Source organism: Penicillium taxi, assembly GCF_028828555.1.
Source record: "Penicillium taxi strain IBT 34144 chromosome Unknown utg000004l_segment0_segment0, whole genome shotgun sequence".
Taxonomy (NCBI): domain Eukaryota; kingdom Fungi; phylum Ascomycota; class Eurotiomycetes; order Eurotiales; family Aspergillaceae; genus Penicillium; species Penicillium taxi.
The window spans coordinates 6,598,364-6,612,200 of record NW_026643206.1 but is presented as its reverse complement, the minus strand read 5'-3'; the positions used below and the strand labels follow the sequence as shown (position 1 = coordinate 6,612,200).

The 13,837-nt window shown below is 45.9% G+C and overlaps 9 protein-coding genes across 9 annotated transcripts; 2 read left to right on the top strand and 7 right to left on the bottom strand.

The window, feature by feature from the left end:
- Nucleotides 1–274: 274 nt before the first annotated feature.
- Nucleotides 275–508, top strand: N7495_007375 (uncharacterized protein; the record flags this gene model as incomplete). The annotated part of the gene is made up of 1 exon (XM_057210026.1): nucleotides 275–508. One exon carries the CDS (start codon nucleotides 275–277, stop codon nucleotides 506–508), a length of 234 nt encoding a protein of 77 aa, XP_057063800.1.
- A 317-nt stretch (nucleotides 509–825) lies between these two features.
- Nucleotides 826–2,603, bottom strand: N7495_007374 (LipA and NB-ARC domain protein; the record flags this gene model as incomplete). Its single annotated transcript, XM_057210025.1, has 2 exons — nucleotides 826–1,848; nucleotides 1,875–2,603. The coding sequence occupies 2 exons, from the start codon at nucleotides 2,601–2,603 to the stop codon at nucleotides 826–828; spliced, it is 1,752 nt and encodes a 583-aa protein (XP_057063799.1).
- Nucleotides 2,604–3,092: 489 nt separating this feature from the next.
- Nucleotides 3,093–3,538, bottom strand: N7495_007373 (phosphoethanolamine N-methyltransferase; the record flags this gene model as incomplete). The annotated part of the gene is made up of 2 exons (XM_057210024.1): nucleotides 3,093–3,459; nucleotides 3,498–3,538. The coding sequence occupies 2 exons, from the start codon at nucleotides 3,536–3,538 to the stop codon at nucleotides 3,093–3,095; spliced, it is 408 nt and encodes a 135-aa protein (XP_057063798.1).
- Nucleotides 3,539–3,650: 112 nt separating this feature from the next.
- Nucleotides 3,651–4,495, bottom strand: N7495_007372 (Phosphoethanolamine N-methyltransferase; the record flags this gene model as incomplete). Its single annotated transcript, XM_057210023.1, has 5 exons — nucleotides 3,651–3,795; nucleotides 3,890–4,022; nucleotides 4,178–4,205; nucleotides 4,277–4,390; nucleotides 4,442–4,495. The coding sequence occupies 5 exons, from the start codon at nucleotides 4,493–4,495 to the stop codon at nucleotides 3,651–3,653; spliced, it is 474 nt and encodes a 157-aa protein (XP_057063797.1).
- Nucleotides 4,496–6,079: 1,584 nt separating this feature from the next.
- On the bottom strand, nucleotides 6,080–6,664 carry N7495_007371 (GNAT family N-acetyltransferase; the record flags this gene model as incomplete). Its single annotated transcript, XM_057210022.1, has 1 exon — nucleotides 6,080–6,664. The coding sequence occupies one exon, from the start codon at nucleotides 6,662–6,664 to the stop codon at nucleotides 6,080–6,082; it is 585 nt and encodes a 194-aa protein (XP_057063796.1).
- Nucleotides 6,665–7,168: 504 nt separating this feature from the next.
- Nucleotides 7,169–7,984, bottom strand: N7495_007370 (A4/G1 family peptidase; the record flags this gene model as incomplete). Its single annotated transcript, XM_057210021.1, has 1 exon — nucleotides 7,169–7,984. The coding sequence occupies one exon, from the start codon at nucleotides 7,982–7,984 to the stop codon at nucleotides 7,169–7,171; it is 816 nt and encodes a 271-aa protein (XP_057063795.1).
- Nucleotides 7,985–8,790: 806 nt separating this feature from the next.
- Nucleotides 8,791–9,385, bottom strand: N7495_007369 (hemerythrin domain-containing protein; the record flags this gene model as incomplete). The annotated part of the gene is made up of 2 exons (XM_057210020.1): nucleotides 8,791–9,222; nucleotides 9,278–9,385. The coding sequence occupies 2 exons, from the start codon at nucleotides 9,383–9,385 to the stop codon at nucleotides 8,791–8,793; spliced, it is 540 nt and encodes a 179-aa protein (XP_057063794.1).
- An 801-nt stretch (nucleotides 9,386–10,186) lies between these two features.
- Nucleotides 10,187–11,794, bottom strand: erg9 (bifunctional farnesyl-diphosphate farnesyltransferase/squalene synthase; the record flags this gene model as incomplete). Its single annotated transcript, XM_057210019.1, has 4 exons — nucleotides 10,187–10,294; nucleotides 10,346–10,528; nucleotides 10,586–11,645; nucleotides 11,727–11,794. 4 exons carry the CDS (start codon nucleotides 11,792–11,794, stop codon nucleotides 10,187–10,189), a joined length of 1,419 nt encoding a protein of 472 aa, XP_057063793.1.
- A 337-nt stretch (nucleotides 11,795–12,131) lies between these two features.
- N7495_007367 (DnaJ domain protein) lies at nucleotides 12,132–13,802 on the top strand (the record flags this gene model as incomplete). Its single annotated transcript, XM_057210018.1, has 5 exons — nucleotides 12,132–12,237; nucleotides 12,292–12,335; nucleotides 12,396–12,489; nucleotides 12,551–13,575; nucleotides 13,626–13,802. 5 exons carry the CDS (start codon nucleotides 12,132–12,134, stop codon nucleotides 13,800–13,802), a joined length of 1,446 nt encoding a protein of 481 aa, XP_057063792.1.
- Nucleotides 13,803–13,837: the final 35 nt, after the last annotated feature.

Below are 13,837 nucleotides of genomic sequence, written 5' to 3'. Positions count from 1 at the left end.
ACAGCCTTATTCAAACAGAAACATCTGCATTCCCAGATCCACCCTTTATCAGGGACACCCCCACACTCGGCAACTTGACCGCAAGAATTCGGATACCACGGAAATATATCTAATGGTTCCGAGGTCAGTGAACTTGGAACTTCCAAGCCCTGGAGGTTGCCAAGTGTACTTAGCTACAATTTGATTGTGGCGCACCATATACAACCATGATTCCTCATGGCTGGCCTTGGCCCAGGGACATCAATGGTGTGGGTTAACTACCTAGACACTAATTATGGATGGACAATGGAATTGTGAGCTGGAAGTTTTGAATGTTGGCGTATTCAGTGCGGACATGACAAGAAAGTCTGGAGATTCAAATGTTCGCATATTCAGTGCGGACATGACAAGAAAGTCTGGAGATACAAATTCCTGGTACATGTGCCCCAGCGCTCCCGAGGTCAAGCCTCCCGGCGCGTGGTGTCCGAGAGAATCCCCACATATCTCGCTACAGTGCCTTCCCGAATGAGGAAATTTATGGGGGGAAGATATCAACTGAAATATGATCAGACTTCTATGTCCGCTTGCGCAGGGCTGAAATCCAAGGTTCAGGGCAGGGCATCTACAATTCAAATCTTGAAATCGTGCGTTCCAATCAACATTGCCTAGGTACCTAGGTCTGGATATCAATTCAAAACATGTAACATAACCCCCGTTAACCATCCATCTGGGCGAGGACCTCAGGAAATATTAAATAATCAAACATTTGAACCTCGAGGGCTACCTATGAAGGTTGGTGGGTAGATATGTAACCTGGAAGGTCCATGTCTGCCAGCTTGGGACTAGCTATCGAACAATAGAAAACCCATTCATGGTGACTTGATTCTCTCTCATTTCATCTGTCGCCGATCGCACTCCAAGTAGGTGGAGGGGAACCTGCTCCGCTAATTTCTGACCACGGGAACACACCTCCCGAGTATGGTCCTTCCAACTAGTATTTTGTCGCGAGAGCTCCTTCAGATCTTGGTTTGGAGCCCATGCCGGGTGGGAAAGAGTTTCCTCTACCAATGATGCATCGTAAGAATCCGCAAGCAAAGCAGCTTCCGAGGCAGCCGCCTGTGCAGCTACCAGCTCTTGATGTGTAGTCCCAGCTGGAGGTGGGACGTCTGCCCTGAGAAATCCCATAATGCGGACTTCAAGCTCGGTCGTTTGAAAGGGCACTTCTTCCAACAAGCGAAGTGTGACAACCCGCTTCGACACATGCGACGACATATCGACCCTAGAGGCACTTAAAGGATCTAATGTGCGAACAGAAAGAACAGCCGGGCACCAAGGTCTCATTGAGCTTTCTTTGCCAGCACTAACATCAAATCGTGCCCAGCCGAAAAAATAGCCGCGGAGCTGTTCCAGCACCCAGTCTGGGACTTTAGTTAGTGTCAAATTGGGAGTATCGCCTGGACTATGGGCTATTGTCGTGTGACTAAGTTGCCCACGTGCCTTAAGAGCCATGGGAAATGGCGACTGTGGACCTTCCGTAATATCAGGGCCTTTTTGACTGGGAAATGGGGAGACACCTTGGCTAAAAGAACTAGGCTCAGTGACAGTACTGTCGAGTCTGTCTTGAACTCCACTAGCGGAGTACACTGATAGGGTAGCGGTTTGTGTCACCCAGGATGGGCTATAAGGGTCCAGCTTGGCTTGGATTGCTGCTGTAACGGGTGCAATGACCGTTTGAACCGCCGTCTGAGCATACAGACTAACAACCAGGGCACCAACTTCTAGAGGCAAGGTGCTGAGACTGGCACCTCGAAGGGAGCTGGGACTTGTCGACACCGAAGCGACTCGGAAAACGGGGCTATTTCCAAGAATCTTTTTTTGAGACCTTGACAAAGAACAAGCTGAAAATAGCCGTCCCCAGCTTCCACGGGGACACGGACTATGGCAGTTTCACGTAGTTGGTGAGATTCTCGGAAACGGCCCCCTTTGTTCTTTCGAAGCTTTTTGATATCGCGTTGCCATGCGCGTTCATCGTCTGGATTCACTTGGTCGGCTCGTAATGCTATCGCCGGTGTAACATTAATCCAGTCATTACGGAGATGGAAGAGTGACTTGGCACGCATTCCAGTCTTGCCGGTCCAGCCCTTGCATTGAAGCCACAGGGTTCGGTTTAGCGGCAGGGGGGTGTCGGCAAATATTGACACTGCGACCGACGTAGAATTGCCTCGATAAAAGACTAAGCCATGAGAGTGGCGCAATATGGTGACATGTTTGTTAGCCTCAGTGGGATGGCTGATCAAGCCTCCAAGAAAGTGGCGGGCTTCGCCATATGCCTTTTGGACTGGTGTCGGAGAATGAGACGGCACCGGCAGAGTCGATGTTGGTGTGGAGATTGGCGAGGCTAATGTTGAGCTTGAAGGATTAGCGGTACTCGGCCTCTGCGGAATAATTTTCCGAGAAGTCCCTTGTGATGCAGGGCCATAAAGCTCTGTATAAGACGGCGGTGGTGGTGGAAGTACCAAAGCGGAATGAGCGGCTACTGTTCCCCGCAGGTTTGGATTTGATACTGGTTTCCGCTTAATGCGAAATGAATCAGGTTGGTCTGGTCGCAAACTTGAAGATCCCATTTTTTACTTTGTACATTGTATTGGAACTAAATTAAAGGAGGTAAGGCTTTCATGGACTCGGAGGTTGGATCCTTAGCTTGGATAGTTTGGATCAGTCATCATTCATGCCTCAGGCAGAAACTATCATGTGAGTTTCTTAGGGAAATGATCTGTCCACAGGTCAATCAGATTGATATTCCCAGTGACTCAATACAAGTAAGTCATGAAGTCATTAAGTCCCACTGCAATGATAACCCCTCCATGGACATGGAATATCAATTCAATTGTCCCGACGGCCCCATTTCTATGGTTGAATCGAACCGGCGTAACCAGTATGTCATTAAGCCGGCCAAGTTCCGTTGGTGGTTTTGAAAATATTGTGTCCAGATTTAGGACTGATATTAATTTGATATTTTAAATGGCGATAATCTAGATCTCATGCTGAATCTGGATCAGAGTGGCTTTTCTGCAGTAATAAACGCTCTGCCACAAGTCAGTAGGTATTCACCATTACGTGGGCGACAACATCACTAACAGCTTTCCATATGCGTGCATCTTGTTCGATTTGAGTTCTGAGCGGAGGTGGGCTAATAGCACCTGGACCTCTATGGGCTTCCAGTCTCCATACCGTGTGAACAAAGCAAGAGAATAACTTTCCACAGCACCATCGGCAAATTGTGCTCGAAAGAAGCGACCAATCTCCTTGAGTTTTGGATCCTTGGGCCAACTTCCATTTGGCAAGATATACTCAGTTGTCTTCACATCTTGGAATGATGCTTCTTCCAGTAAGGCGGGCAGTCGGGGTATAATATCCCATTCTCTACCCTGAGTCCTGATGATACGGTGATATTCATGCTGTGAAAGAACGGTAAGAAGGCTGCTTCATGATCTTAGATTGCCATTTCCCGGACTTACATGCCATTGGCGTATGTAACTATCTTCTGGCAAGGTATCATCGTCGCACAGAAGATAAGGATGGCAATCTGATATCTCAATGCGACCACCGGGTTTGAGATGACTGAATAGTGAACAAATAAGCCTTTAACCCCGTGACAGTCGAATCAGTACTCACACGTTACATTGCTGGAGAAATGTTGGCCAGTGCTCTACACTGCCTGCTAGACCTCGTACATGAATAAAGTCAAATGACTCAGAAGGGAACATCCATTCTTGATTCACATCATCGAGGACAAAACGTAAGTTTGGAGGGACCCTATCGAAATTGATTAGTTTTGAGGGTAATAAACACTTTCAGGAATAGATATTGCTGACCAGCTGGGTTGAATAGGAGATAGATCTACCCCTACCACTTCTGCTGATGGGAACTGATCCGCCACTGTGATGAGTGAGATGCTATGGTTCCAAAATGAGATGAGGGATTGCATCCATCACTGACATTCGATAGCCCAAATACCTGTTCCAGTGCCGATATCGAGTACACTTTGAGGATTTTCAAGATGGGTAAAACATAATTCTCCGTCGAGACATAGCCGAACACAATGATGGAAGAGGTTCAATCGTTCTACAAAATAGGTATGTTCATATAATGACACGAGAGCTTTAAACGGTTAAAAGGGTCAAAATACGAATCATACCTTGCTCTCGTTCATCGTTGGGTAGTATCTAAAGCCAGTTTCAGGAATTTGGCCCATTTTACAATTAGGATGTTGTATTCCAGAGCTGAATGAACATACATATGATCCCGATCTGTAAGAATGATATGTGCGACCATTTTCATAAACATAAGAGTAGACTGATTCGGACAAAGAGGTCAGATCACTCCCGATGGTGTCAAAGTCGCTTGAAGACTGTGAGTTATTAGTCAACGATCACCATTAAACAGGGTCTGTTTCACATACGCCGGCACTGTGATCTATTTCGATGTCTCGGGCTTGGAGGGGAGGTTGCGCCATTATCAAAGAATAAAATATAGGGACCAGGATCTACTGTAGTCATTGAATCATACCAAGAAGAAATTCTGAGCTTGCAGGAAAAGAATGGGGAAAGAAGGGGAAAGAACGAGAAAGTAAAAAAGGAAAGGGAAAGGAAAGGAAGGGAGGTTGAGCTGGAGGTGGCACTTATCTGAACGGGCTGCGGGATACGACGCTGAGCACGATCCTGACCCAAATGAATGGGTCGGAAGCAAGTCAGAACATTACAAAACCCTAAACTGGGCCCCAGCTAAAGATCCACTGACAACCATTATGTCGGATAGAGTCTAGAAGGGTTGATTAGTTAGGGGGTTCGTGACTTGAAGGAAGCCAACCTATTAGACCCCCTGAATCGATGATGCTATTAGACCCACCATTCACTGTACTAGTATACGGATAATAGATTCTAATACCTAGGTAGATTCCAATCTAAATAAATATTGATATCTCTACTTCTGATCTGATATTCTTTTCCTAGGATCTGATATTAACTCTATAAATGGAGATACAAGATATTGAAGAAGAAAACGACAAGAAAAAGAAAAGGTCCGTATATTTCCGTACTGGGTCTCAACAAATCAACTCTAGCCTCGAACACATCAGACACTTCCTAAGTCCTAGTGGCCCGATAGAACGGCACTGGTGGAGACAAGAATGGCCAGAATGCTCAACATCATCATTCCAAATTATTCATAAAAGTTTGGGTCGGGGAATTCGGGTTGAGAGCCTACTAAAGATGATATCGATATTCGGATTCTGATTGGCATTCTAAAATCAGACTTAGATTCCTATGTCTCTGCTTTCCAAGGTTCGTCGTATTCAATAGTGAGGTCGTCATCCAAGTTTAAGATTAATAAACTTAAACTATGGTATGTTATCTCTGCTTAATTCTTATTTTTTTATTTATTTCTTTTCTAACGCAAAAGTCCCAGATCGTTTTGTTGGACCAAACCCCCTCCTGTCCGTCCTGATGGTAACCAATACTATATTGAGATTCGGGGATAGGAAGCTCTGAAGTGGAGTCTCAACAACTAAACTAACGGCGGGGTTAGACGGGTCAGCAATGACTGCTACCCGACCTAATAGCTACTCCATGGATATATGCTCACTGAATTTCTGCTACATATGAGTAGAAGGTTTAGGGCCGAAATGCCTGAGAGCTCCCCATGGTTGATCTAAATGACGTATCAAAATAGTTGTTAGGTCCAAGCCACATGGTCTGATGCTTCCACAGACCAGGGCATCCTACGCCACGTAATATTATTCACATAGGTAGATATTGGTGTTCACACTCTATATCTAAAGGAGAAAATGAGAAAGTAAAGAAACTGGTTCATGTTATTCTGGTATTACACCTTTCCTGTCTTTGACCCCACTTCTTTCTTTGACTATCATAATCCCCTTTTTTCCCCCTCAAGGTTTCCGACAAATATGTATATTTGCTATAGAACTCATCGACTTCCAAGATTCGTCATTTATTTGAGAAGAAGTAGCCGGTGACTTATGCGAAATGCGACCATGAGCAGCGGATCGATGAATACGACAGATTCTAGAACATTGGAATATTTAAGCCCTCGCTTGAGGTTCAGGGAGAACTGAATTAAAGTCACATCCCATGAATACTGTATTCTCAATCGGCGTGTCATAGTAGGATTCAATCTTGACAAGTCCATATCGACGATAAAGCTTTTGTGCCGCCGTCATTGTTGGTAATGTATCCAAGCGAATTCCCCGATATCCCAAGAGTTTCGCCTTTTCAATGATGGCCGCTACCAATTGATCTCCAAGACGCAGACCTCTTGCTTCTGGAACGACATAGAGGCGTTTCATCTCGCACCAGTTGTCCGAGTTCGACCGCAAGGCTACACATCCGACGGCAGGAAATGGTGGGGCTAATTTGGTCGAGTGGGATGTTGAAAGAGGGGCAAAAGCGGTCCTATCAGAGTCTTCGTTGGGTTTACGAACTCGTGCTATCAAAAGAGCTCCCCCTTGAGATTCTGCATATTTCCCTGGTAGCGAATCAAGCTCCTTGTCAAATTCCTGGAAGGCGAGATCGATTCCTAACGACTCTGCATAGCCGGAAAATAGAGAACGAATAGCCTCCGTGTCTTTTGGAAAGTGAGCAGCTTCAATATAGACTGACATGCCCATGTGTTGACAAGTTCCAAGGTTCATGGAGGTAAGAACTGATGAGTCAGAAACTTTGATGTCACTAAGTTACCAACTGTGTAAGTACCTCAATACACAGTAAGCTTACTGCTCCCAGGTTTATAGTCGGTTATACGGAGCACCCCATCGGTACGTCGACTTGAACTTCTTTCCGTAAAATCACTGTGGAGCAAGAGGAAAGAAAAGGGATAATACTCACTGATAAACAAACTATTGAAAAGAACCCCTCTTTTACTGTCAAACTAATGGTATTAGGTAGCTAAATACCCCACTATTGTATGCTGTGCCGGAGCGTTGGGAACCTTGGAATACTGCAGGTACATCTACCATTTCATTCCAGATTTTTAAGAAAATCAATTATATCTGAATAAATTGGATAAGTACTGACACCATAACTCCGAACCTTCGATCTTAGAATTCCTAGCTCCAATCCCCAAATCAACAATTCCACCTAGGTAGGCTATGTACAGTCTGACCACATTTAAATCATGACTTGTAAGTAACACTGAACTCATTGTCGCTCACAACCTTCACATCGGTGAGAACCTTGTTGTTCTGCTGGATCTCCAAGATCTCAGTAGCATCTTGAATACCGTAGTCACTGCCACCAGCCTCAGCCTGAGCACCAGTAAAAGTGATCTTGCCAAAGTTTGCAAATGGCACCATCGTGGATCCGGAGTTGAAGTCTTCAACAATCCATTCCGCATTCTGTCCTCCAAGTGTGGCCGTGGTGGAGGGTGCCGACAGCGTCTTAGTCACACTCTGGCCCGAAGACTGGTTCTCAATGATGCAAACTCCCTTACTGGGCGAAGTGGATCGTACTTGAGCAACAATCACATCACCAGCAGTCAAGTCGATATCGAAGTTTTCTGCACTGTCAGGATACCACTCGTACCATGCGTCGTAGGACTTTTCACCATTGCTGATATAGGCATCGATGCCAGTTTGCAGAATAGCATTGGTATAAGTATCACCGTCAATACCCACCCAAGCGGAAGCAGCTTGCAGATTGCCGGAGTCGTCTGTGGCAGTTGGATTTGGCACAGTAAAGGTGGCGGAGACAGCGGTATATGTGCTACTGGCGGGAGGATTTTCACGCACAAGTCCAGCCCAGTTCTTGCTGTACTGAACTTTAGTGGCATCGGAGCCTTCTTTCATTAGAAGACCTTCGGAGGTGTGATGAGCGGGCCGCGACTGGTGTGACAAGACTCCACGTGCTTGGAGTCGGTCAACGAGCCCCGAGTGTGGCGCAGCTAAAGCGCCGCCGGCCAGTAAGGTGATAGTCAAGGCTGTGAACTTCATATTGGGCAATAATAACTGCGAGTGTGTGGAGATAGCAGCAAGGGATGAAGATGTGGCTTGATGAGCGTATCTAAATGACTATTTGGTCATCCATAATTGAGAGAGGATTGTTAAGCTATATACTAGGTATCTGTCCATGATGCTTGAAGTTGCATTCGTCTCTCAACCGCATAGGGAATGAGGACTCGTGATATTCCAAGCTTGTGATACTCCAATCTCATGGCCTTGATTTTGACGCGATGAGCTCGTGAGGTTGCGACGTGACCGGAAGAATAGAAATTTCAGTGAAGGGGGTTTGGCCATCTTGCATTCCACAGGTCATCATCGCTCATTCTGGTTGCTTTATTGTATAAAAACATATGCCGAAAACAGTAACGCATGTCGATCCCTTGTTTTTTAGGCCACACTCAGTGAAAGGCAAACTGTTCACGGGCTTATACTGAATTGGAGAACTCACCTGGACATGCGTCAGGTTAAACAGGGGTTTCAGAGAGTCTTCTAAAGGATGTTAGATGCCTATCTAGGTAAAAGTAGCTCTAGCTTCTCCGCGCACTCATTCCAAAATGGTAAATAGATATCTAATATCGATGGATAATTTAGGATCTTCCAAGGTTCCTATGGAGGCCATATGGTCTTTCGTGAGTCGTAAAACCGGAAAGAATTTGTTTCTAAATTGATCATTTATCCCGATATCAATATTCTTGGGGCTACTTGCCAAGATTTTGCTATTGTGGAGAATCCCTTCAAGGGCTCGAAAGAAAGGGTGTAGCGAGAATATAATAGGTATACATGAAGTTGAAAAAACATCACATTGGGAGCCGGCGCATCTCCTCAAGAGACCAGAACTTGCGCATATGTTCAGCACGTAAAGTATTCACCTCTTGGTCCAGATGAGTCCATAATACCTCACCAAAGGTATCCATCAACCGCTTAATCTCTTCACGTCGCATGTCTTCCTCTCCAGTCTTGCATTTTTCAAGATACCCCCCAAGTCTCTCGAGACCCGCATGGATCAGTTTATGCTGCGAGAGAAGCTCAAGTTCCTTACGGAACTCTGGCATTTTCGACGCAAGGACCGGGAAAATATGTCGCTCTTCAATTGAGTGGTGAAAATCCAGCTGCGAGCAAAACTGAAGACCAGTCATGATTATTTGTCTCGCTGAAAGCCCCGCTGGATTTTTGCCAGTAGCAGAACAGGCTTCATAGAGTTGTTTCCAAATAAGACGGAAGTGATTGTGCTTCGATTTTTTTTAGTGATAGTTCATGATATCAATCTCGAAAACTAGATCTTACAAATGCCTGCATCTGTTCGGACATGCGATTGTATGTTCGGAAATCACCAGGGGACAGCTTGGGTGGTTCGTCCGAGGCTGAGCCTGAAGAAATTTTATCTCTACCCATTATGTTTAAAGAATTTGAGAAATTTGAGGTGGAATACAGACGGGCAGACAAAAAAGCTTTGCTTGCGCACTTTGAAGAGCTAATGGAAGCGTAAAAAGAAACAGGGAGAGAAGCCCTGAAAAATGGCGGAGGCGCCAATCTCAAGTAGTGCATGAGACGGCAATTGTCATAATCAAGTGCCGATTTGATTGAGATGATAAGAGTGAGGAAGAGAAAAAACTTATTGAAGGGAGGACATATAATAGTTCAAGGATTATAAATTTCTGATTAAGCGCAGACTCTGCGGGCCGGAGGAAAAAGTGGACCACGTTTAGGGGTAATACTACACCTCAAATATTGCTCTTAAAATGGACATTTGCTAGAAGATGAAAGATTAATTGAAGCTAATGCATTTGCGGTTATAGAAGATTTTATACAATAATGGCATGTCCCAGATCTTCAATGGATGTATGCCATCTCGGGGCAAACCCCGCTGGACATAAATCTAGTACTCACTGGTTAAAGAGATATAAATCCCGATCGATATAAGCACTTCTTCGGCGCGACCGCGGCCATGAAAGGGCCGGATCGTAATTTGACATCCGTGCTATGAACAGTAATATGATGAACTTCCAATGTATCACTAGGTCAGTAACGAAAAGCGAGGATGTGAAAAGTAAAATTACTATCAGTACACATCGATGGCCCGGTTAAAATGAACAGGTGTATATAATAAAACAAGGGGCCATCGATGTACTGGGGAATATTGAATATTAGTTAGGCAATAAAGGTCGTGACGCCGTCGAAAAATCAAACTGTAAATCACAGCTCCAGTTGCATGGATTCTTTGGCCGGAGGCCGCAAGTTGCCCGACTTGATCTCTTCCCAGGCCAAATCAAAGCGAGCACCAAACCACCAAGCAAAGCCCATCTAAAAGCCAGTTAGTTAAGTTTGTGGAAGACGACGTATAAGGAAACATACCATAACACTAGCTACAATGAAAACCATGGCTCCCATGATGGCCATCATGAGCAAGACATCAGAGTGGTTCTCTGCATCTTCCTTTCTCTTTTGAGCCTGCTCGGCCGAAAGCACACCAGCAACACGATGCTGGGCATCCTCAGCCTTTTGAGTGGGGAAAATGCTCTCAACCAATTGTTCAATCTGCATAATACAAGTCAGTAAAACGTAAATATAAGGACATAAATGGATCTTTTTTACCTTTCCACAAATGATAGTGATCTTGAGGAAGTTAGGGTCCCGAGGAGTATTCTTCTTGTGGATCTGACGAGCCATCTTGCGGAAAGTGTCACACAGAACACGGAGGTTCTGTGTGGACTGAATCATGAGCCCACAGGCCTCACCCTTCGTGATCTTGACATTGCGTTCAAACATATCGTAATTGCGGAAGCAACGCTCTAGAGTGGCAATAGCCATAGCCTGGGGAATAGCACCAAAGTTGAACACACTCTGCTCGCGCATACCCGCCAGGTAGTACAAACATTCCGGAACGTGCTCTAGGGCGTTGAGAATCATCTCGGAATTGCAGTTCAATGCAGCCTCACGATGTTCGATCTTGAAAAGATCTTCGAAGTTGTAGACGTGCTTGGACCAGATTTCCTTGGGCCAGAAACGACGCTTATCGTCGAAGTCCTCTCGGATATCCCGGATGATATTGGTCTTCTGTAGAAACAGACCCATGGACTTCATAAGGTTCGGGTGTTCGAGGAGGGCGGGCTTACCAAACTCTGCCTCAACAAAGAGCCGAGTAAGACCCTCGCCGACGAGACCAGCGACATAGTAGCAGTACAGATCATATTCCTCAATAGTCTTGACGCTCGCATCATCGGTCTCAGCCTTGCGGCAGTAGTCGGCCATACCGTTGCCCATCTTATTTGTTATGTCCTTAATAATGGCCTGGTATGAAGGCTTGAGCTTCATGAACTCAGTAATCACATTGTGAAACTGAACCAGCAACTCCCGATCCTTCTCCTCAGGTCGATTTCCTTCAAAGGTCCAGCCCTCTTGGGTAAGGAAATTATCGAAGCCGCGAAGGAGTGGCTCCTTGGTGGCTAATGGGATTGAGGTGTCGTCCTCAATTGTGTCCAAACCTCGAAGGGCGAGATAGAATACAGACACGGGGAGCAAAAGTTCGGGATGGAGTTCTTTGATCACAGCACTGAAACTGCGGCTAGTCAAATCCAAGTACTTGAAGCAGGCTTTCTCGGTCTCGGTTTCCTGTTCCGGCTTCCGCTCGTGAACAGGATTGTGCCAGACTTTCCTATGAGAAAAACAAACGATTAGCTCGAGGCGTCCCATAAGCTTAAAGCTTAATCTTTATGAAAGCTCGAGGCAAACCAACCATTGAAGGATCGATCTCAATTCGACCGGGTGGAAGGTGTAGTAGACAGCATTGCCAATGAAACCCATGATGAGATGCGAGGATGCGTGTATGTGCCTCGTGATAAAGAATTTGTAGGAGGTGAGACAAACCAACCCAGGCTCAAAAGGGAAAGATGTGAAAGAAAAGACGTAGAAAATTAAAGATTTATGGAAAAAGAGGTTGTGGAAAAATAAAAAGGAGAAAATACGAAAAGGGGGAAGGAAGGGGAAAGAACTCACTCTATCACGTGATCTCGAGTTTTCGTCATGGCGGGGATTGCGGAAAAATAATAGTCGAGTCTCAATAACACACGACTTCAACCTTGCCGTGTTTTTTTATCTTTCTACCCTGTATTTCCGGTAGATTTGTTTGTCTATAATCATCATGGTTGCAGACACCAGCTACTACGATGCTCTAGGCGTCCCGCCGACTGCCACTGAGCTGGAAATCAAGAAAGCCTACCGCAAGTTGGCTATCGTCACTCACCCGGGTATATTATGAAACTCCTTTTCGCGCATATGACCGCCACTGACTTTCTGTTCAGATAAGAACCCTGGCGACGAGACTGCACATGAACGATTCCAGGCTGTATGCGCGTCTGGATACCAACTAAATATCGTTGCCTTGTGCTAATGCCCACAAAAATAGATCGGCGAGGCTTATCAAGTTCTCAGCAACGAAGACCTACGAAAACGATATGATAAATTTGGCAAAGAAGATGCAGTCCCTGGTGGTGGCTTTGGTTCGTTCATCCGATATACATTCTTCCAAGCAGAATCAAAATTTCCTGACATGGTGCGCAGAGGATCCCTCGGAGTTTTTCAGTATGATCTTTGGCGGCGAGGCCTTTGTCGATCTTATCGGAGAAATCTCGCTCATGAAAGACTTGACCGCGACGATGGATATCACTATGCAAGAGATGGAGGAAGAAGAGCTAGCAGAAGCTGCAGCCGAAAAGCTCAACATTCATGACGAGGAGGTAAAAGCCGCTACTGGCGATGCTAGTTCAGCCAAGGACTCCGCAGCAGGTGCTTCGGCATCCACAGAGAAAGAGAAGGCTCATTCTCCTCCAACCTCCGGTAGCAGTACCCCCCGCCGACATCTAGGCCAGCAGGCCATTATGGACAAATCGGAAGAAGAAGCGCGCATGGATGCAGCTGGTCTGTCGCAAGAAGAGAAGGAATTGCGCAAGAAGGAGAAGAAGAAGGGTCTCTCCAAAGAACAACAAGAGCGCCTGGCCGCGTTTGAGGCGGAGCGGAAAAAGGCTCGCGAGGAACGTATCAGCACTCTGGTTAACAAGCTTGTTGACCGTCTTAGTGTGTGGACCGAAACCGACAAGACCAAGGATGTGACTCACGCTTTCGAGGAGAAAATTCGCCTTGAAGTCGAGAATCTGAAGATGGAGTCATTCGGATTAGAGATTTTGCATGCAGTTGGTGCCACATATGTGCAAAAGGGTACCTCTTTCCTCAAGTCCCAAAAGTTCCTTGGTATATCCGGCTTCTTCTCTCGCCTGAAGGATAAGGGTACCCTGGCCAAGGAGACTTGGACCACTATCTCGACTGCCATCGATGCGCAGATGACCATGGAAGAGATGGCTAAGTTGGAAGAACGCGGAGGCGAGGATTGGACTGATGAGAAAAAGGCTGAGTACGAAAAGAAAGTCACTGGCAAGATCCTTGCAGCGGCATGGCGTGGAAGCAAGTTTGAGATCCAGAGCGTCCTGCGCGAGGTCTGTGACACAGTTCTAGGCGACAAGCGCATTCGCCTCGACAAACGTGTAGAACGTGCTCATGCGCTAGTTCTTGCCGGTAACATCTACCTCAAGGTATGTTGTGCACCATTATACTACTTTGATTATATACTGACACTCTTTAGGCCGCGCGTGATCCCGAGGAAGAGGGTGACTACATGGCCTTTGAACAGTTGATGACCGAAGCGATGCAAAAGAAGGGCAAGGATGACAAGAAGAAGAAGGATAAGAAGAAACATAGCCACGAGCACTTGCACGAGGCTTCAGAAGAGGCATCAACTCATGCTTCTGCCTCTGCTTAGCCGTCTTTCCTTCATCTTAATAATTGTTTCAATGT